The sequence below is a fragment of the Schistosoma haematobium genome, chromosome 2 (genome assembly GCF_000699445.3).
Source record: "Schistosoma haematobium chromosome 2, whole genome shotgun sequence".
In the NCBI taxonomy this organism is placed as follows: domain Eukaryota; kingdom Metazoa; phylum Platyhelminthes; class Trematoda; order Strigeidida; family Schistosomatidae; genus Schistosoma; species Schistosoma haematobium.
Window position 1 is genome coordinate 4,130,090 of NC_067197.1, and position 14,535 is coordinate 4,144,624.

At 35.2% G+C, this 14,535-nt stretch overlaps 1 protein-coding gene across 1 annotated transcript; it reads left to right on the top strand.

The window, feature by feature from the left end:
- Nucleotides 1–205: 205 nt before the first annotated feature.
- Nucleotides 206–12,473, top strand: TPST1_6 (Protein-tyrosine sulfotransferase 1; the record flags this gene model as incomplete). Its single annotated transcript, XM_051219116.1, has 4 exons — nucleotides 206–528; nucleotides 5,054–5,229; nucleotides 7,344–7,419; nucleotides 12,266–12,473. The coding sequence occupies 4 exons, from the start codon at nucleotides 206–208 to the stop codon at nucleotides 12,471–12,473; spliced, it is 783 nt and encodes a 260-aa protein (XP_051067294.1).
- Nucleotides 12,474–14,535: the final 2,062 nt, after the last annotated feature.

The following is a 14,535-nucleotide window of genomic DNA, read 5'->3' on the forward strand; positions in this document are numbered from 1 at the left end:
CTCGTACAAGAACGCTTAATCTCTAGACCACTGATCTCAACTATTAAAATTTCTAAATCATTTTCTCTCTTTCTCAAGATCAACAATAAGCAGAAATTAGTTGCCATGGTTATTATAAACCGTTTTATCTCCATGTATTTAATTGATTACACTTTATTTATTTATTTGTGTGCATGTAAATCCATTATTTTAAGGAACTGGTCTAATGAGAATTCTTCTTGATGTTCATCCATTAATAAGATGTGGTCCAGAACCAATAATTACAACATCATTATTACAATTAAAACGAATGTATGAACGTAATCCTAAACAACTTTATGCTGCTGGAATTTATCCAAATGTATATAATCGTGCGATAGCTGCATATTTTAGTGAAATTATAATTAATATGGGTCAATCAGCTAAATATTTATGTCATAAACAACCATTTACATTTTATTATTTAAATTATTTAAATGAAATATTTATCAATGCAAAATTTATTCATATGGTACGTGATGGTCGAGCTGTAATTGCTTCTTCAATTAAGTAAGTCAATGAAATAATGATTAATGAATAGTAAGTTTGTAACTGTTATAATCCGTCCGATAAGAATCATGAATGGTAACGTTTGAGAACTATTTATGGACTAATACGATATATATGTATATATATTTCTAATAGTTGAGATCATGAGTTAATTGAAGCTGGATCACCATGGATTGCAATCGCAACAACAAATGCAGGAGAAGACGAATAGTGTGGCAGCAGCCTCAGCAGCAATAGGTCTCAATATACACAAAGGGAAAAGCAAGATTCTCCGATACAACACAGAATGCACCAATCCAATCACAATTGACGGAGAAGATTTGGAAGATGTAAAAACCTTTACATATCTGGGCAGCATCAATGATGAACACGGTGGTGGATCTGATGCAGATGTGAAGGCGCGGATCGGCAAAACAAGAGCAGCATATTTACAACTGAGGAACATCTGGAACTCAAAGCAACTGTCAACCAACACAAAGGTCAGGATTTTCAATACAAATGTCAAGACAGTTCTACTGTATGGGGCAGAAACCTGGAGAACTACAAAAGCCATCATCCAGAAAATACAGGTGTTTATTAACAATTGTCTACGCAAAATACTTCAGATCCGTTGGCCGGACACTATTAGTAACAACCTACTGTAGAAGAGAACAAACCAGATCCCAGTGGAGGAAGAAGTCAGGAAGAAGCGCTGGTAGTGGATAGGACACACATTGAGGAAAGCACCGAACTGCGTCACAAGACAAGCCCTCACATGGAATCCTCAGGGTTAAACGAAAAGAGGAAGACCAAAGAACACATTACGCCGGGAAACGGAGATAGACATGCGAAAAATGAACAAGAATTGGATGGAACTAGAAAAGAAGGCCCAGGACAGAGTGGGTTGGATAATGCTGGTTGGTGGCCTATGCTCCATTGGGAGTGACAGGCGTAAGTAAGTAAGTAAGGATCACCATGAAAAACCTGAAATACTAGACGGCCGTTTTGTCTTACTGTGGAACTCTTCAACAGTACGCATCCATGATCTCGCCTCGCGAGATTCGAACCCAGGACCTATTGGTTTCGCTTGCGAACGCTTCACCTCTAGACCACTGAGCCGGCATCCCATGGTGTTAATTTCTAACTTCAACTAATCCACGAAACTGTGCGACACATTCACTGATGTCTTCAGTGGGTTACTATCTCACTATTTTCATCGTATTATTGTTAAGCAACTGTTATAGCCCAAAGCCGCCAATCAGAAGCAGTGAATTATCGATCGGACCAAGGACAAGTAAAACAAGTGCGAGCAGCCTAGAATTCTGATTGGTCCTGCTTTCCACCTAGCCCAGCCAGTTAAGTCCAGAACACCAATCTCAGCCTCTGCAATATAAATGCTTATAATTCAAACATACTGAGTTTATATACCAATCAAACAGACCACAACGTAGCATAAAATAAAAAATAACATTTGTACAAAATCTGGTCAAATGTGGCTGTGAATATGGGAGATAATAATTAATACACTGGGCATAACTCAGGAACAGTAAGTCGTATAACAGTAGTCTATGGGTTAAAATAAAGCTTATAATAAGAGGAACATGAATATATCGTTAACGGATTGACTGAAAAATGATGTTGATTTAACAGACGCCAACATCTATAAATACCTATGATTTTCTGTACAAAAATGAACCTTGGGATAAAGTATTTCCTCTCATACTTGTGTCTTCTCTCTGGTGTTCAAGTCGCCGTGTAGTTCTAGACTGTGGGTTATCAGAATAGCTTAGGAAAACGAATATAGCGTTCGATCGACAAGACTTATCAAAATACTTATTGAAATTTCTTTTCCCCTCTAAAGTTTTAAGCGTTTGTCAATCTTCTTATCAACTGATAGATGTAATTAGTAATTTGAGGGATTATTATTATTATTAATTGCTTTATTCAATATAACATGTTTGGTAAAATATAGAATTCTCAACACAAAGTATTTCAACAAGTTTTCATTTCTTAGTTCTTGGTTAATCCTGACGATAAATATTAAGTGGTCGCCAGTTAAAAGTTAGCAGTCCAGTCAATCGACATCTGAATAATGTACATTATTTTCGCAACATTTTGCCAGCAACCAAGATATTTCTGATTGGGCATCTTGTAACTTGTACAACAAAAGGTTGTACACTTTTCAGAAACGCACTTGAATAGGTTGTACGATTAATAGCTATAATGATGTATCCCGTGGGCAGGATCGTGGATGCGCACTGCTGATGAGTCCCACAATAGGACGAAACGGTCGTCCAGTGTTTCCAGGTGTTTCGTGGTGATTTAACTTTAAATGACTCATGAATTCAAATATTAAAGCAAACAAAACTAGATAACTTTTTGAAATATCTAAATGGCGGAAACAGGTAACCCAGACGTTCTAATTTTTCCTGATCTTATTTATGTTGCTATATCAAGAATTCGACATCAATGCATGAAGTCACTAACTTCTAGTCTAAGCTATGTTGGTAGATGCAGACTACTTGGTTGGGGTCTGCGCGACTATTGTGACCAATGATTGGAGACTCTTGGTGACATGGCTCAGAATCGATCACAATGGCGTAGGTATATACACTCTGTCTTCCCTTAAACTATGAGTTTAAATTGCTTGATATCTTTCTACATACTAATTCTTTCTTCCTGTACTATATCCTTATACACAATCTTTCTTTTATATATTACCACCATTGAATTAACTACTTCTATGAATCCGATGTTCATCTTGTTGTGCTAATGAGGCATGGCAACTTGGACCGATGTACATATGTGCCTGGTCCTACGTTGTAGCTGACTGACTGAAGAATTCGACGTGTTTTTTTTTGTCTCTTATGTCGCTACAATTATTTACATATATTAATACAAACAGTGAAGTCTGATAACTAAATGACGTTTCTACAAATAAAACTAAGAGTTCCAACACTTTGAAATACATACTGGTGATTTCAACTATAAGAATAACAAAATGTTTAGTATTAAATTATCCGATTTAGAGAACTGGATACAATCGAAATTCTTCACTTGAATTATCCAACTTTCACTACTATCAAAACAATAATAAGAATAATAATATGATGTATGAATATTTGTTTAAGTAGACTAAAGTATTCTCAATGTGTCAAGATTCAATCACTACCAATTGAGATTAAATAGACAGAAGTATATGTAATTAATTATTGATTATCTGGTAAATAAATCATTGCCAAACTATACAGATGGCAGCTTTGATTCAGTAATTAAGTATTCAGTCAGTTTATCAGGGGTCTTACTGATTGACAACTACTTACTTTGAATACAGTTCTTGTTTCTATGTGTAATCAGCTCAGTCAGTCGAGTATTTCATCCAACACTTGTGGTGAATCACAAAATATTACTAGTTATGTCAGAAACATCTTAGCACAAACAAGTTTTCACATTGTGTATAGAATTTATTAAAGTATTGAACTATGACTTATAAGTAGTTATGTAAGTAGTTTATTACAATTAGTCAATCACGTACTGTAATTACAGATTTCATGATTATCAACTATCACTAGAAGTAACTCCTAACTAACCAGGATTGTCATAGGAATACATATAATGGTTACAGGCCGTTCAGTAGATCATGATACTCACCTTTATTTCATGATAAATGGAGAGCCCACCAGAAATCAGTAAATCTGACATGAAGTAAACTTTCATTCTTTGTAACTTATCTTAAACTGTGAGTTAAAAATATTGATAATATCAAAAAACCAACCATATTTGATTGTTGAACACAACCAAATCATCCAGCTCAGAGAATGAAACTCCATCAAAATCATCCAACTGAGTTACAAATCTCCACCATCTCAAAATCATATGAGTGTAGTACTCTTCTCGTTGTTCGAAAATAGGAGCATTTCGCCAAAAGACAGGCTTCCACTCAAGAACAACTGTATTTTCTCCACGAATGTCTTCGTCAGCATGTTCTACCAACAAGTGTAAGATACAGACACGACCAAACCATCCAGCTCACAGAACAAAACTCCATCAAAATTGTTGAACAAAAAAATACCCATTTTATCAAGTTTGAAACTTCATTATCCTATCAACAGGTTACTCTATAAGATGGGAAATATGTATTACCCTCATTTTGTATAACATTTCACGTAGATTAAATATCTTCACTTTTCTACCAATTTCAAATCCGATCTTAGTTGTATCTGAAACAAATCCTTCCACACAAAAAAACTTTATATCTGGTTTCCTAAAATCTCTCTCTCAATGATAATCGATTGAGTACCGAGTTCAGTTGAGAAGATATACAAAGTGAGTTGGTATCTTATATATTTAAAGTTGGATCGAATTGGGACGAAATACTTTCTATTAGTGTCTTAACTGAAACATTTCCACTGTTAGTATTGAACAATATAATCTGTACTACTAATAACATAATGATAATACTATTCCTATTCACATATATGTATCTGCCTCTTTTGTTTATGATGTTCATTTCAATAATAATAATAATAATAACCCTTATTATTAGGCGTGCAGTTAATCCAATCTATGTTTCGGATAAACCATATTTGGCATTTGAATATTGGGAAGTTATAACGAGAAAAATGTTAGAAGATTGTATACAAATTGGTCCATCACGTTGTTTAACTATACGTTATGAAGATTTAATATTGAACACATTGGAAGAAACTAAGAAAGTTTTCAGTATGTCCTCTTTTTTTACTTTTAATATCTAAGCATTAACATATATATATCGGATTTTCTGTTCTAGACAACTAGACAACCAAACAAATAAGCCGCTATTATGAATATTTAATGTATATTCAATTGGTATTGATTACTTGAATCTTTCCATTGATGTATAGGACTGCAATCGGTCAGTTGATCTCTTATAGGCATACTTGCATACAATGAGTATTACCTCAATACTGCCTTAATTCACAAGCATTATAAGCAAAGATTGATAGTGGTTAGTAATGGAATTAAGATAATAAAGAGGCAATACACACAGTATACACATATGCCAATAAGAGACTGATCAATTTCAGTCCTAAACATCAATTAGAATATTCAAGTAAACAATACCAGGTGAATTTAAACTTCACCCCATTGCACAAGGATTGGCTATAAGGACTCAGTAGTTCAGTAGATAACGTGATGGCATTTGAAGCAAAAGGTACTGGGTTCAAGTTACAGAGTGAAAATCAACTCAGAGATATATGTGCATACAGGCAACTTCTAACATATTTTACCACTAAACATTGATTTATGAGCAATTGATATTAATCTGTAATCAAGAATTAATTGTAATTATTTTTGATTGAGACCGTGAACCGATCGGTGTTAGACCACCTTTGGAAATCTGGAAGCACTGGATGGTCGTTTCGTCCTGTTGTGGGACTCCTCAGAAGTGCGCATCCACGATCCCGCTCACTGGATTCGAACCCAGGGTCTTCGGTCTCGCTCGCGAACGCCTAACCAACTGGACCACTGGGCCGGCATCCAATGGTGATAGTGTCTAACATCAACCAATCCACGAAATTGCGCGACCAACTTCCGTTGTACTGAGGTAGATACCTGTCTCTACCCGACATGGATTAGCTCTACTGGTCACGGCTTCTCATTAGAACTCCAAGAATTCCCTCACGAAGCTAGTCACTAGTGAGCACATGTTGATTACTGGTATTGTAATTAGATGAACTCTAATTAGAAATTATAATATGCACAAATATAGCTAACTTGGTGATAGGTTTCTCAAAGTTCTTTTTCAAAACTAACATTGATAATGTTCAAGAAAATCGTGAGTGAAACAAATTTCATGTTTAACACTTGGTGATAATTACGTCATTACAGAAATTAATTTAAGTTGGACATGTAACTACTGAATCCCAATTCAGTAATATGTTTACTGTAAGACCTAAAGTTCTTAACCTTCATCAGATATAGAGTTTGTGGACACCCACTATTGTGAGACTTTAAGTTAGGTCAAAACATTTCTTTGATACTCCCTGAATTTTACAAGCATTTACAAGATTCGATATACTGACTTTAAAAACAATACCTTTTAGCTCCATTTGGATTACAATGATTTAAGCTTACTGTATACTGCTTATTTAAGTGATAATCAAATGCAACCCTGAGGAAAGTTAGATTAAAATTGGATTAATAATTATATTTGATGGTTCACTTGATGTCAGGTTACTGAATGTAGCTAGAAGGAAACCATTCATTTAAGGTTCACGCTTGCTGGTACTCGGTAACAAGGTATACTTGTAATCTAGACGCTACTGATACTCTTTATAGGATTTTAACATCGTAACCGAGCTTCACAATCTGAAATGTTACCACTTAGCTATTCGGGCGATAAATAACCTTCTTTAGGACTGAGAGGCTTAAAATTAATCCTCCAGTGACCAATGTAATATTTGTCTAGTCATTTAGTGCTGATCAAATCCTATCGATCAAGTTGCAATATGATCACCAGTATAAGTGACATGATATTACGTGTACTACATCGGGGTGCTAGATGGTTGGAAGTAGTCAGTAAGAATTCCTGAGACTAGGTTTCGTGTGAGTCAATGTTCATCACAAAGGCGTGCTATCTGTGGGACGAAAAAAATCCAGGACAATGACATAGTCACTGGTTAGACACCTAATACAATCGAAGTTACCGTTCAGTTTAACTGATTACAGCATTAACAATATTATCTGATAATTTAGTCCACTACTTCAGTAATAGATTCAAATACGCTTCTCTTTATACAAGCTTCTTTTAAATTCTTTATTCCAATTCCGCTCTCTTTTATATGTCTGTCTAGGATTTCTGAATTTACCTTGGGATCCGATAATTTTAAAACACGAAACTGTTATTCACAAGATTTCTAGCCTAAGTCCGTAAGTGAATAGTTTATTTTTTCATGAAACAATGTTAGCAACAACTAGATTTTATAACTGTGCTCAAAACAATTCATCTGTTACTACGATGGTATATTGACTTTATTTCTTCCAAGTCTCCTACGCTACGCAAAACTGCGTCAACTAAATTCGTCGGTATAACGTCTAACGCTATAAACCTTGTCTAATATAATACTTTAATCTCATTATAACTCAAAAGAAATTGACAAATCACATTTTAGTAAGGGTATATAACTTTCCACCTCTGGTATATCACTGATGATATCTACCTCATATCCGACATAGTTGAACTCCATTGGCCAGTCAGGCTGAAGTTATAAATGTAAAAAAAGTGATTCCCAACTCTGTTTTCCGAAAGTTAGACAGATCCGGTTCCTGATGGAATTGTAGATGAGCCATGTCGAGTAAAACTATATCAAAACGAGGTAACTGACCAGTGATCCGAGGTTGTCATTTATTATCCAACTACAATTGTCACATGATATGCTAAACCTATATTACATCAACTGATTACTAACTCAAGCTATCTCTAATCAAGATTTAAAAAATCCTTTCCAGAAGCAATAGTTTTTTACAGTTTTCGAAGTAAAAGTAGAATTTAGTAAATGCTTAAATGATCTATTATAATAACCCTTGTATCGAATAGCAGCTATTCGTAGTCTGATCAGTTGTTTTTTTGTTTTGTTTTAATGATACGAGTTTCTGTTAAGTGAATAATTTAATCAAATGCTTTACATTGGAACTAAGTTGATTCGATTGCTAATACCATGAGGATATCAGTTATTCCAAGGCTGTATATATATAATTTAGTACAGACAAGCATCAATCAATATGAAACTCAGATCATGTATAATTTGTTGTCAATTGCCTATCATTAAGGAAAAATGTACCACCTCAATGTTGATTCAATTAATTAAGTTTCCTATACTATAACTTGATAAATAAGATCCAATCAACATTAAGGATTAGACAAACATGACACTAATTACTATCCCTCCTTCATCATTTCACTTTCAGCGAATAAATAGTAACATTATTGTTATTATATGTGATAAATGATCAGTGAATACATTCATAAAGTTAATATTTCAAATGGATATCTTACAATACTGTTTTAGTAAAAATTCATAACAATTAGTGTACTAGATGATATGATTTCAGATCAGTAACTATCGAAACTGTATAGGCCATCGACAATTTTATTTTAGAATAAAATAAGAACAATCAATTCAGCAGAATAATGTGAATTCATGTATTTCATGGATTCTCGTCAGTTGCTTTCAATCCTAGAAACAATTGTCTATCATCGATTTACACACTTTATGTTATAATGCTGAAGATTAGTAGAATAACAACAACAGTTATGAAAAGGATTATAGTGTGTTAAAATGGATGGATATTTAGTAACTATTCAATGCCCCTAAATGCCCTGGTACGGCCGAGAGTGGGGAGAGTTCGCTCACCCTTTCGAAATGCTCTCACATGGCCACGCGTATATAGCCTCTGCCAAGGAAGTCCTACTCACTGACTTCTCACAGCTGGGGTGTTGTTTACGAAATTGAGAGGACGAAAAGCAAATGTTCGGCGCTTTAACCGGGTTGGTGGGCACGGAGAGTCCATCTAGGGGAGTTGGAAAACCCTGATTCCAAACTAGTGGTGAACATAGGCTCCAGTATCCTGAGTGAACAAATGGCGTATGAACCAATTATTAGTCACAGGCTACCATGGGAGTGCATCTCCTTACGATGTTCCACTGCCTTATGGATCAGACCTTCATCTCGAAGGCTCCTGGTGTATCCCTCTAAGAAGACCACCTGCTTCGATTCGGGCACCCAGGCAGTATCACAGCCCTTACACAAATCAAATGAGATTTCTGTGGCGCATATGTATTTGGTGCCTCCTTGTGCCAATATCTATGTGTTCAAATAAAATAAATAAAATACAATGTTAAAACTCTAGAAGAAAAGTTTTTAAAAATATGGAGATAAGTATCTAGAAAATAAAAATTACTGTAAGTTACGTAATGAGTAGAGCTTGAAAAGAACCATAAACGTATCTCCATATTCAGCGAGGGGTTCTGTGGATATTATAGTAGTTTAATAGTTGAATTCATAAGCCAAGTGACTGATAGGTTCTGGGTTCGAATCTCGCAAGGCGGGATCGTGGATGCGCACTGCTGAGGAGTCCCATATTAGGAAGAGACGGCCACCCAGTACTTCCAGGTATCTCTATATGTTTTGAAACCCTTCTTATGGAATTTTAACATTGAATAGTCATTAAATATCCATCCATTTTAACACACTATAATCCTTTTCATAACTGTTGTTGTTATTCTACTAATCTTCAGCATTATAACATAAAGTGTGTAAATCGATGATAGACAATTGTTTCTAGGATTGAAAGGAATTGACGAGAACCCATGAATTCACATTATTCTACTGAGTTGATTGTTCTTACTTGATTTAATTTTATCAGCGAGAAAAATTATATGAAATTTTATCTTTGTTAATATTCGTTATGAATTGATCTTAGTTGGAGTAACATTAGAAACTAGAGAGTATTGGAAATTCAGTCAATCAGTCAGCTACAACGTAGGACCAGGCAAATATATGCATCGGTCCAAGTTGCCATATTTCATTAGCACAACAGGATAAACACCAGATTCATAGAAGTAGTTAATTCAGAGGTGGTAATATATAGAAGAAAGATTGCATATAAGGATATAGTATAGGAAGAAAGAATTAGTTCGTAGGAAGAAAGATATAAAATAATTTTAATCTCATGGTTTAAAGGACGATAGAGAGTGTATACACCGACACCATTGTAATCGACTCTGAGCCATGTCACCCAGAGTCCCCGACCATTGGTTACGATAGACGTACAGACCCTAACCAAGTGATTTGCATATACCAACATGACTAAGACTAGAATTTAGAGGCTTCAAGAACTGATGACATGTTTTGTTTTGGCTACCTCTAACTTTTTTCCAACCGTCTCCAACATCAACCAGCATTGCACGTCGTGGTAATCGGTGTTCGAGCATACGTAACATGTGGCCCAACCATCTCAGTCGATGAAGATTCACAACCTAGTCAAGTGATTCACCATCATTCCCTAATACCCTATGTCTAACCTCATTATCACTTATCCGACGATCCCAGCACATGCGGGTAATAGTTCTAAGGCATCTGTGGTCAAATACTAGTAGCCTACGAATATCTTCTACTCTTAATGGCCATGTTTCGCAGACGTAAAGTAGAACAGAACGAACTGCCGTGCAGTATGCCCGTCCCTTGATTGATAGACGCATATCTCGCCTTTGCCGTAGGTAACGTAAGTTGGTAAAAGCCAAACGAGCTTTTCGAATCCGTGCTGAGATTTCGTCAGACACCAACCTATTAGGGTTTATCAGACTTCCAAGATAAGTGAAATTGTACTGGACAGTAGTGTCTTCCTAATATGAAATTCTTCAGCACTATTCAACCACAACTATCCTCCTGACAGGAATCGAACCCAGAACCTTCAAGTTTGGTGACAAACGATGGGCTGTCAGAACCATTTGGTTGGTATATAATGTTGCTCACTTCAAATTCTAACTAATTCATGATATAGCAAGACGATCATCCAACGCCACTGATAATAAAAATTTCACTCCCAACATGTCTGAAATCTACAAGTTATTAACATTACTACACCAGACAATTAACAACCAAGAAATCCTGAGCCTAAGACACATTTTTCTATTGTCTTTAGTAATACTCTGAAGAAGAAAATATCAAGCGAATTCCCAGATTTACATTGTACTTCCTTCAAGTTAAAGTTTAGAGCATCGATTTTATGTAGCAGAAATACCTAAAACCCACGTACCTCTTTGATTAGCTTCAGAAATTAATTATTAAATAAAATACATTTCTCGCAGTTGTAATTCTATATGACTTTTAATTAGCTTGTATGAATTTGTAAGATATTTTGTGAAGGTTAAAGAATATTGAGTTTACTGGTTCGATTTTTGACAAGGTAAATCTGTTATATCCCGATGAGAATAATGACAGCTAATTGTTGGAATCTATTTCTAGTCTAACACTTTACGTATATTTTTATTGTATAATTGCTAAATAACTAAACTATTCATATTCATGTCCCTCTTATTATGAGCTGCATTTTGACCTATGAACTATTATTATACGATTTACCATTCTTGAGTTATACTCAGTCTATCAGTTACTACCTCTCACATTCACAGACACTTTTGGCTAAATCTTGTACAAATGTTGTTTCCTATTTGATGGTAAGATGTGGTCTGTTTGGTTTGTATCTAAACCCAGTATGTTTCAAATACATGATTCACATGGAGGAGGCTGAGATTGATGTTCAGGACTCTAACAGGCAGTTCTAGGCGAGAAACAGGACCGATAAGGACTCTAGACTGCTCGTAAGGGTTTTATACGGCATTAATCCGGTGGATAAATCACTGTTCTCTATTTAACGGTATGATGACGTTATACATTGATAGGGGCACAAATCCACAAGTTATAACAAAATCATTCCACCTGTAGATGAATAAATAGATAGATGGTAATTATTAAAAACACAATATTTCCATGTTTTCTCGTTGTCTTCACAACGATTATCAAATTAACATCGGATCATAACAGGAACTTTATTATACTTAAATATTTATGATCATCAAATAAAACACTATTGATTTCTTTTGTTTTCTACAAATATCTAACTTGCAATCATTTACATTGTTATCCTTCTTTTTTTTTAAAAAAAAACCCTATCATATATATATATTTAATTGCCTTGACAACAACCTAAAAAGATACGAAGCAAGTTCAAAACAAGTAATCAATAAAATTAACCGAAATTCTTTATTATCATGGTCATATAATAAATCAATTCTCCCAAGACAATTAATTGAAAAGGTACATTTACAAAGTAAATTATTACATCGATTAGGTTATTCACAACTTGGTTTTCCACCAAATTATTCTTTATTAAAACCATTTGAACAAAATATATTAAAATAATGATCTGGGTTACATATTGTTTGTTTGTTTTATTTAATTCTATGTTTATTCGAATGATAAAATATTGAAATAAACTATACAATAAAGTATTTATAACTTTTGAGATTATATTACATGAATACATAATGAAATTTATTATTATTCGAAGGGGTTTTGTGGAGAGTTTAGTAATTTCAATAGTTGAAATCATGAGTCAATTGAAGCTAGACCACTATGAAAAACCTGGAATCATTGGAGAGCCGTTTCGCTCACATGCGAGACTGATAGGTCCTGGGTTTGAACCTCACGGGGGGCTGGATCGTGGGTGGGCATTGCTGAGGAGTCCCATACTAGGATAAAACGACCGTCCAGTGCTTCCAGGTTTTTCATGGTGGTCTAGCTTCAATTGATTCATGATTTCAACTATTGAAACTAATTATGTTAGATAGTTGGAAGTAAACGATAGAGAATCTGATCACCATACTGGATAATAGTTATTCTAGCTGAATAAGAGAAAAATTACTATTTACAATTGATTGATCACTAGGTGGTGATGAATGTCATGTGTATCAGGTCTTTCTGAATGCAGATCGAATCCTATCGAACGAGTTGGAATGTGGCATGAGATCGAATCCGTCAGGGGGTATGAATTCGTTTAAGATTACAGGCACACCTTGCTGACGAGTGCTAAGTAGCACGAAACCTAGGTTCAAGGTTTCCCATTGACTACCTCTAACCACCATCTAGTTTCAACCGAGTGCACGTAATGTCTAGTCACCTAGATTGGCGGCCACATTCCAACTTGGTCGATAGCCTTCGATCTGCACTAAGAAGGACCTGACACACATGACATTCATCACCACCTACTGATCAACCAATTGTAAGTACATCTCAGTCCTACAGGTCGGTTGCGGCCCGGATATCCCAGTGGTAACGTCTCTGACTATGAAGCTGGATGAAATGGGATCGAATCCACCAGGGAGCATCAGTTCCCTCAATATTACACGTACACCTTGCTGACGAGTGCCAAGTAGCAGAAAAATTACCAAAGTTGAAGACTCCAGATACACCTTCATGATGAGTGGGTACCAAGATCTAAAGTTTACTACTGATTGACTCCCCCTAAAAACGAATAGTGTTTAATTAAGCTACTAACGGTTCACTTGGTATATAACCAATATATCCGTCCTTTTGATAGATGTATTAGAATTTGTTTGAATAATATGAGAATGGCTTTAACTGACGACATTGAGAACAGTTAGTACCGTGTTTAGATTACTATAATTCGAACCCTTCAATTGATATACTCGCGACAACAGTGAAAATGTTTCGCTACATTTCACCGTCAAGATACAGCAACCCGCTTCCTTTCTAATCCTGAAAACTTCATTACACAAGTATCGTAAGAAAGATTAATTTGGTAGAGACCAAATAAGATTAATTCGAGTTCAATCAATTATATACCGATTACATACAGTGATTATTAGTTAAACTAAACTAACACTACATAAGTGATAAATCACTCTGAATTAGTTGACACAAATGAATATCCACTTTAAGTTACATGATAGAATATTCATACTTCGTATCTGGGGACTTAATATTCCCATCATAAATATATTTATAGATACTGATGATTTTCAATCATACGAGTTATCCAATAATATAAACGTTAAACATTAAATTGTATATTAACTCATTCATATCTGAAGTATTTCATTACCTATTTTATTTTTGCCTGGAGCCCTTCTAGGGCTACTTCTGTTCCTAAACTCGGATAAAGAAAGAGAGTTGAGAATAGGGTTACTAACCCCATTCTGTAAAAAAAACCCATGCTAACAAAACATTTTGCATGTGTATATCTAGAAAGACTGTTTCTCAAATGAAACTATACTAATAATTTATAAATGAGTTATACTTAGTTAATTGTTCTAAGGATCATTGATCAACAAGCTCCGCCTGGAGCCCCTCTGGGGCTACTGCCGGTCCCAAACCCGGATAAAGGAGGAGGGTTGGGCTTGGGATTTGCAACCCCGTTCCGTAGAAAGCTAACTCGCCAAAAAACGCTAACCGGAAAAAATTA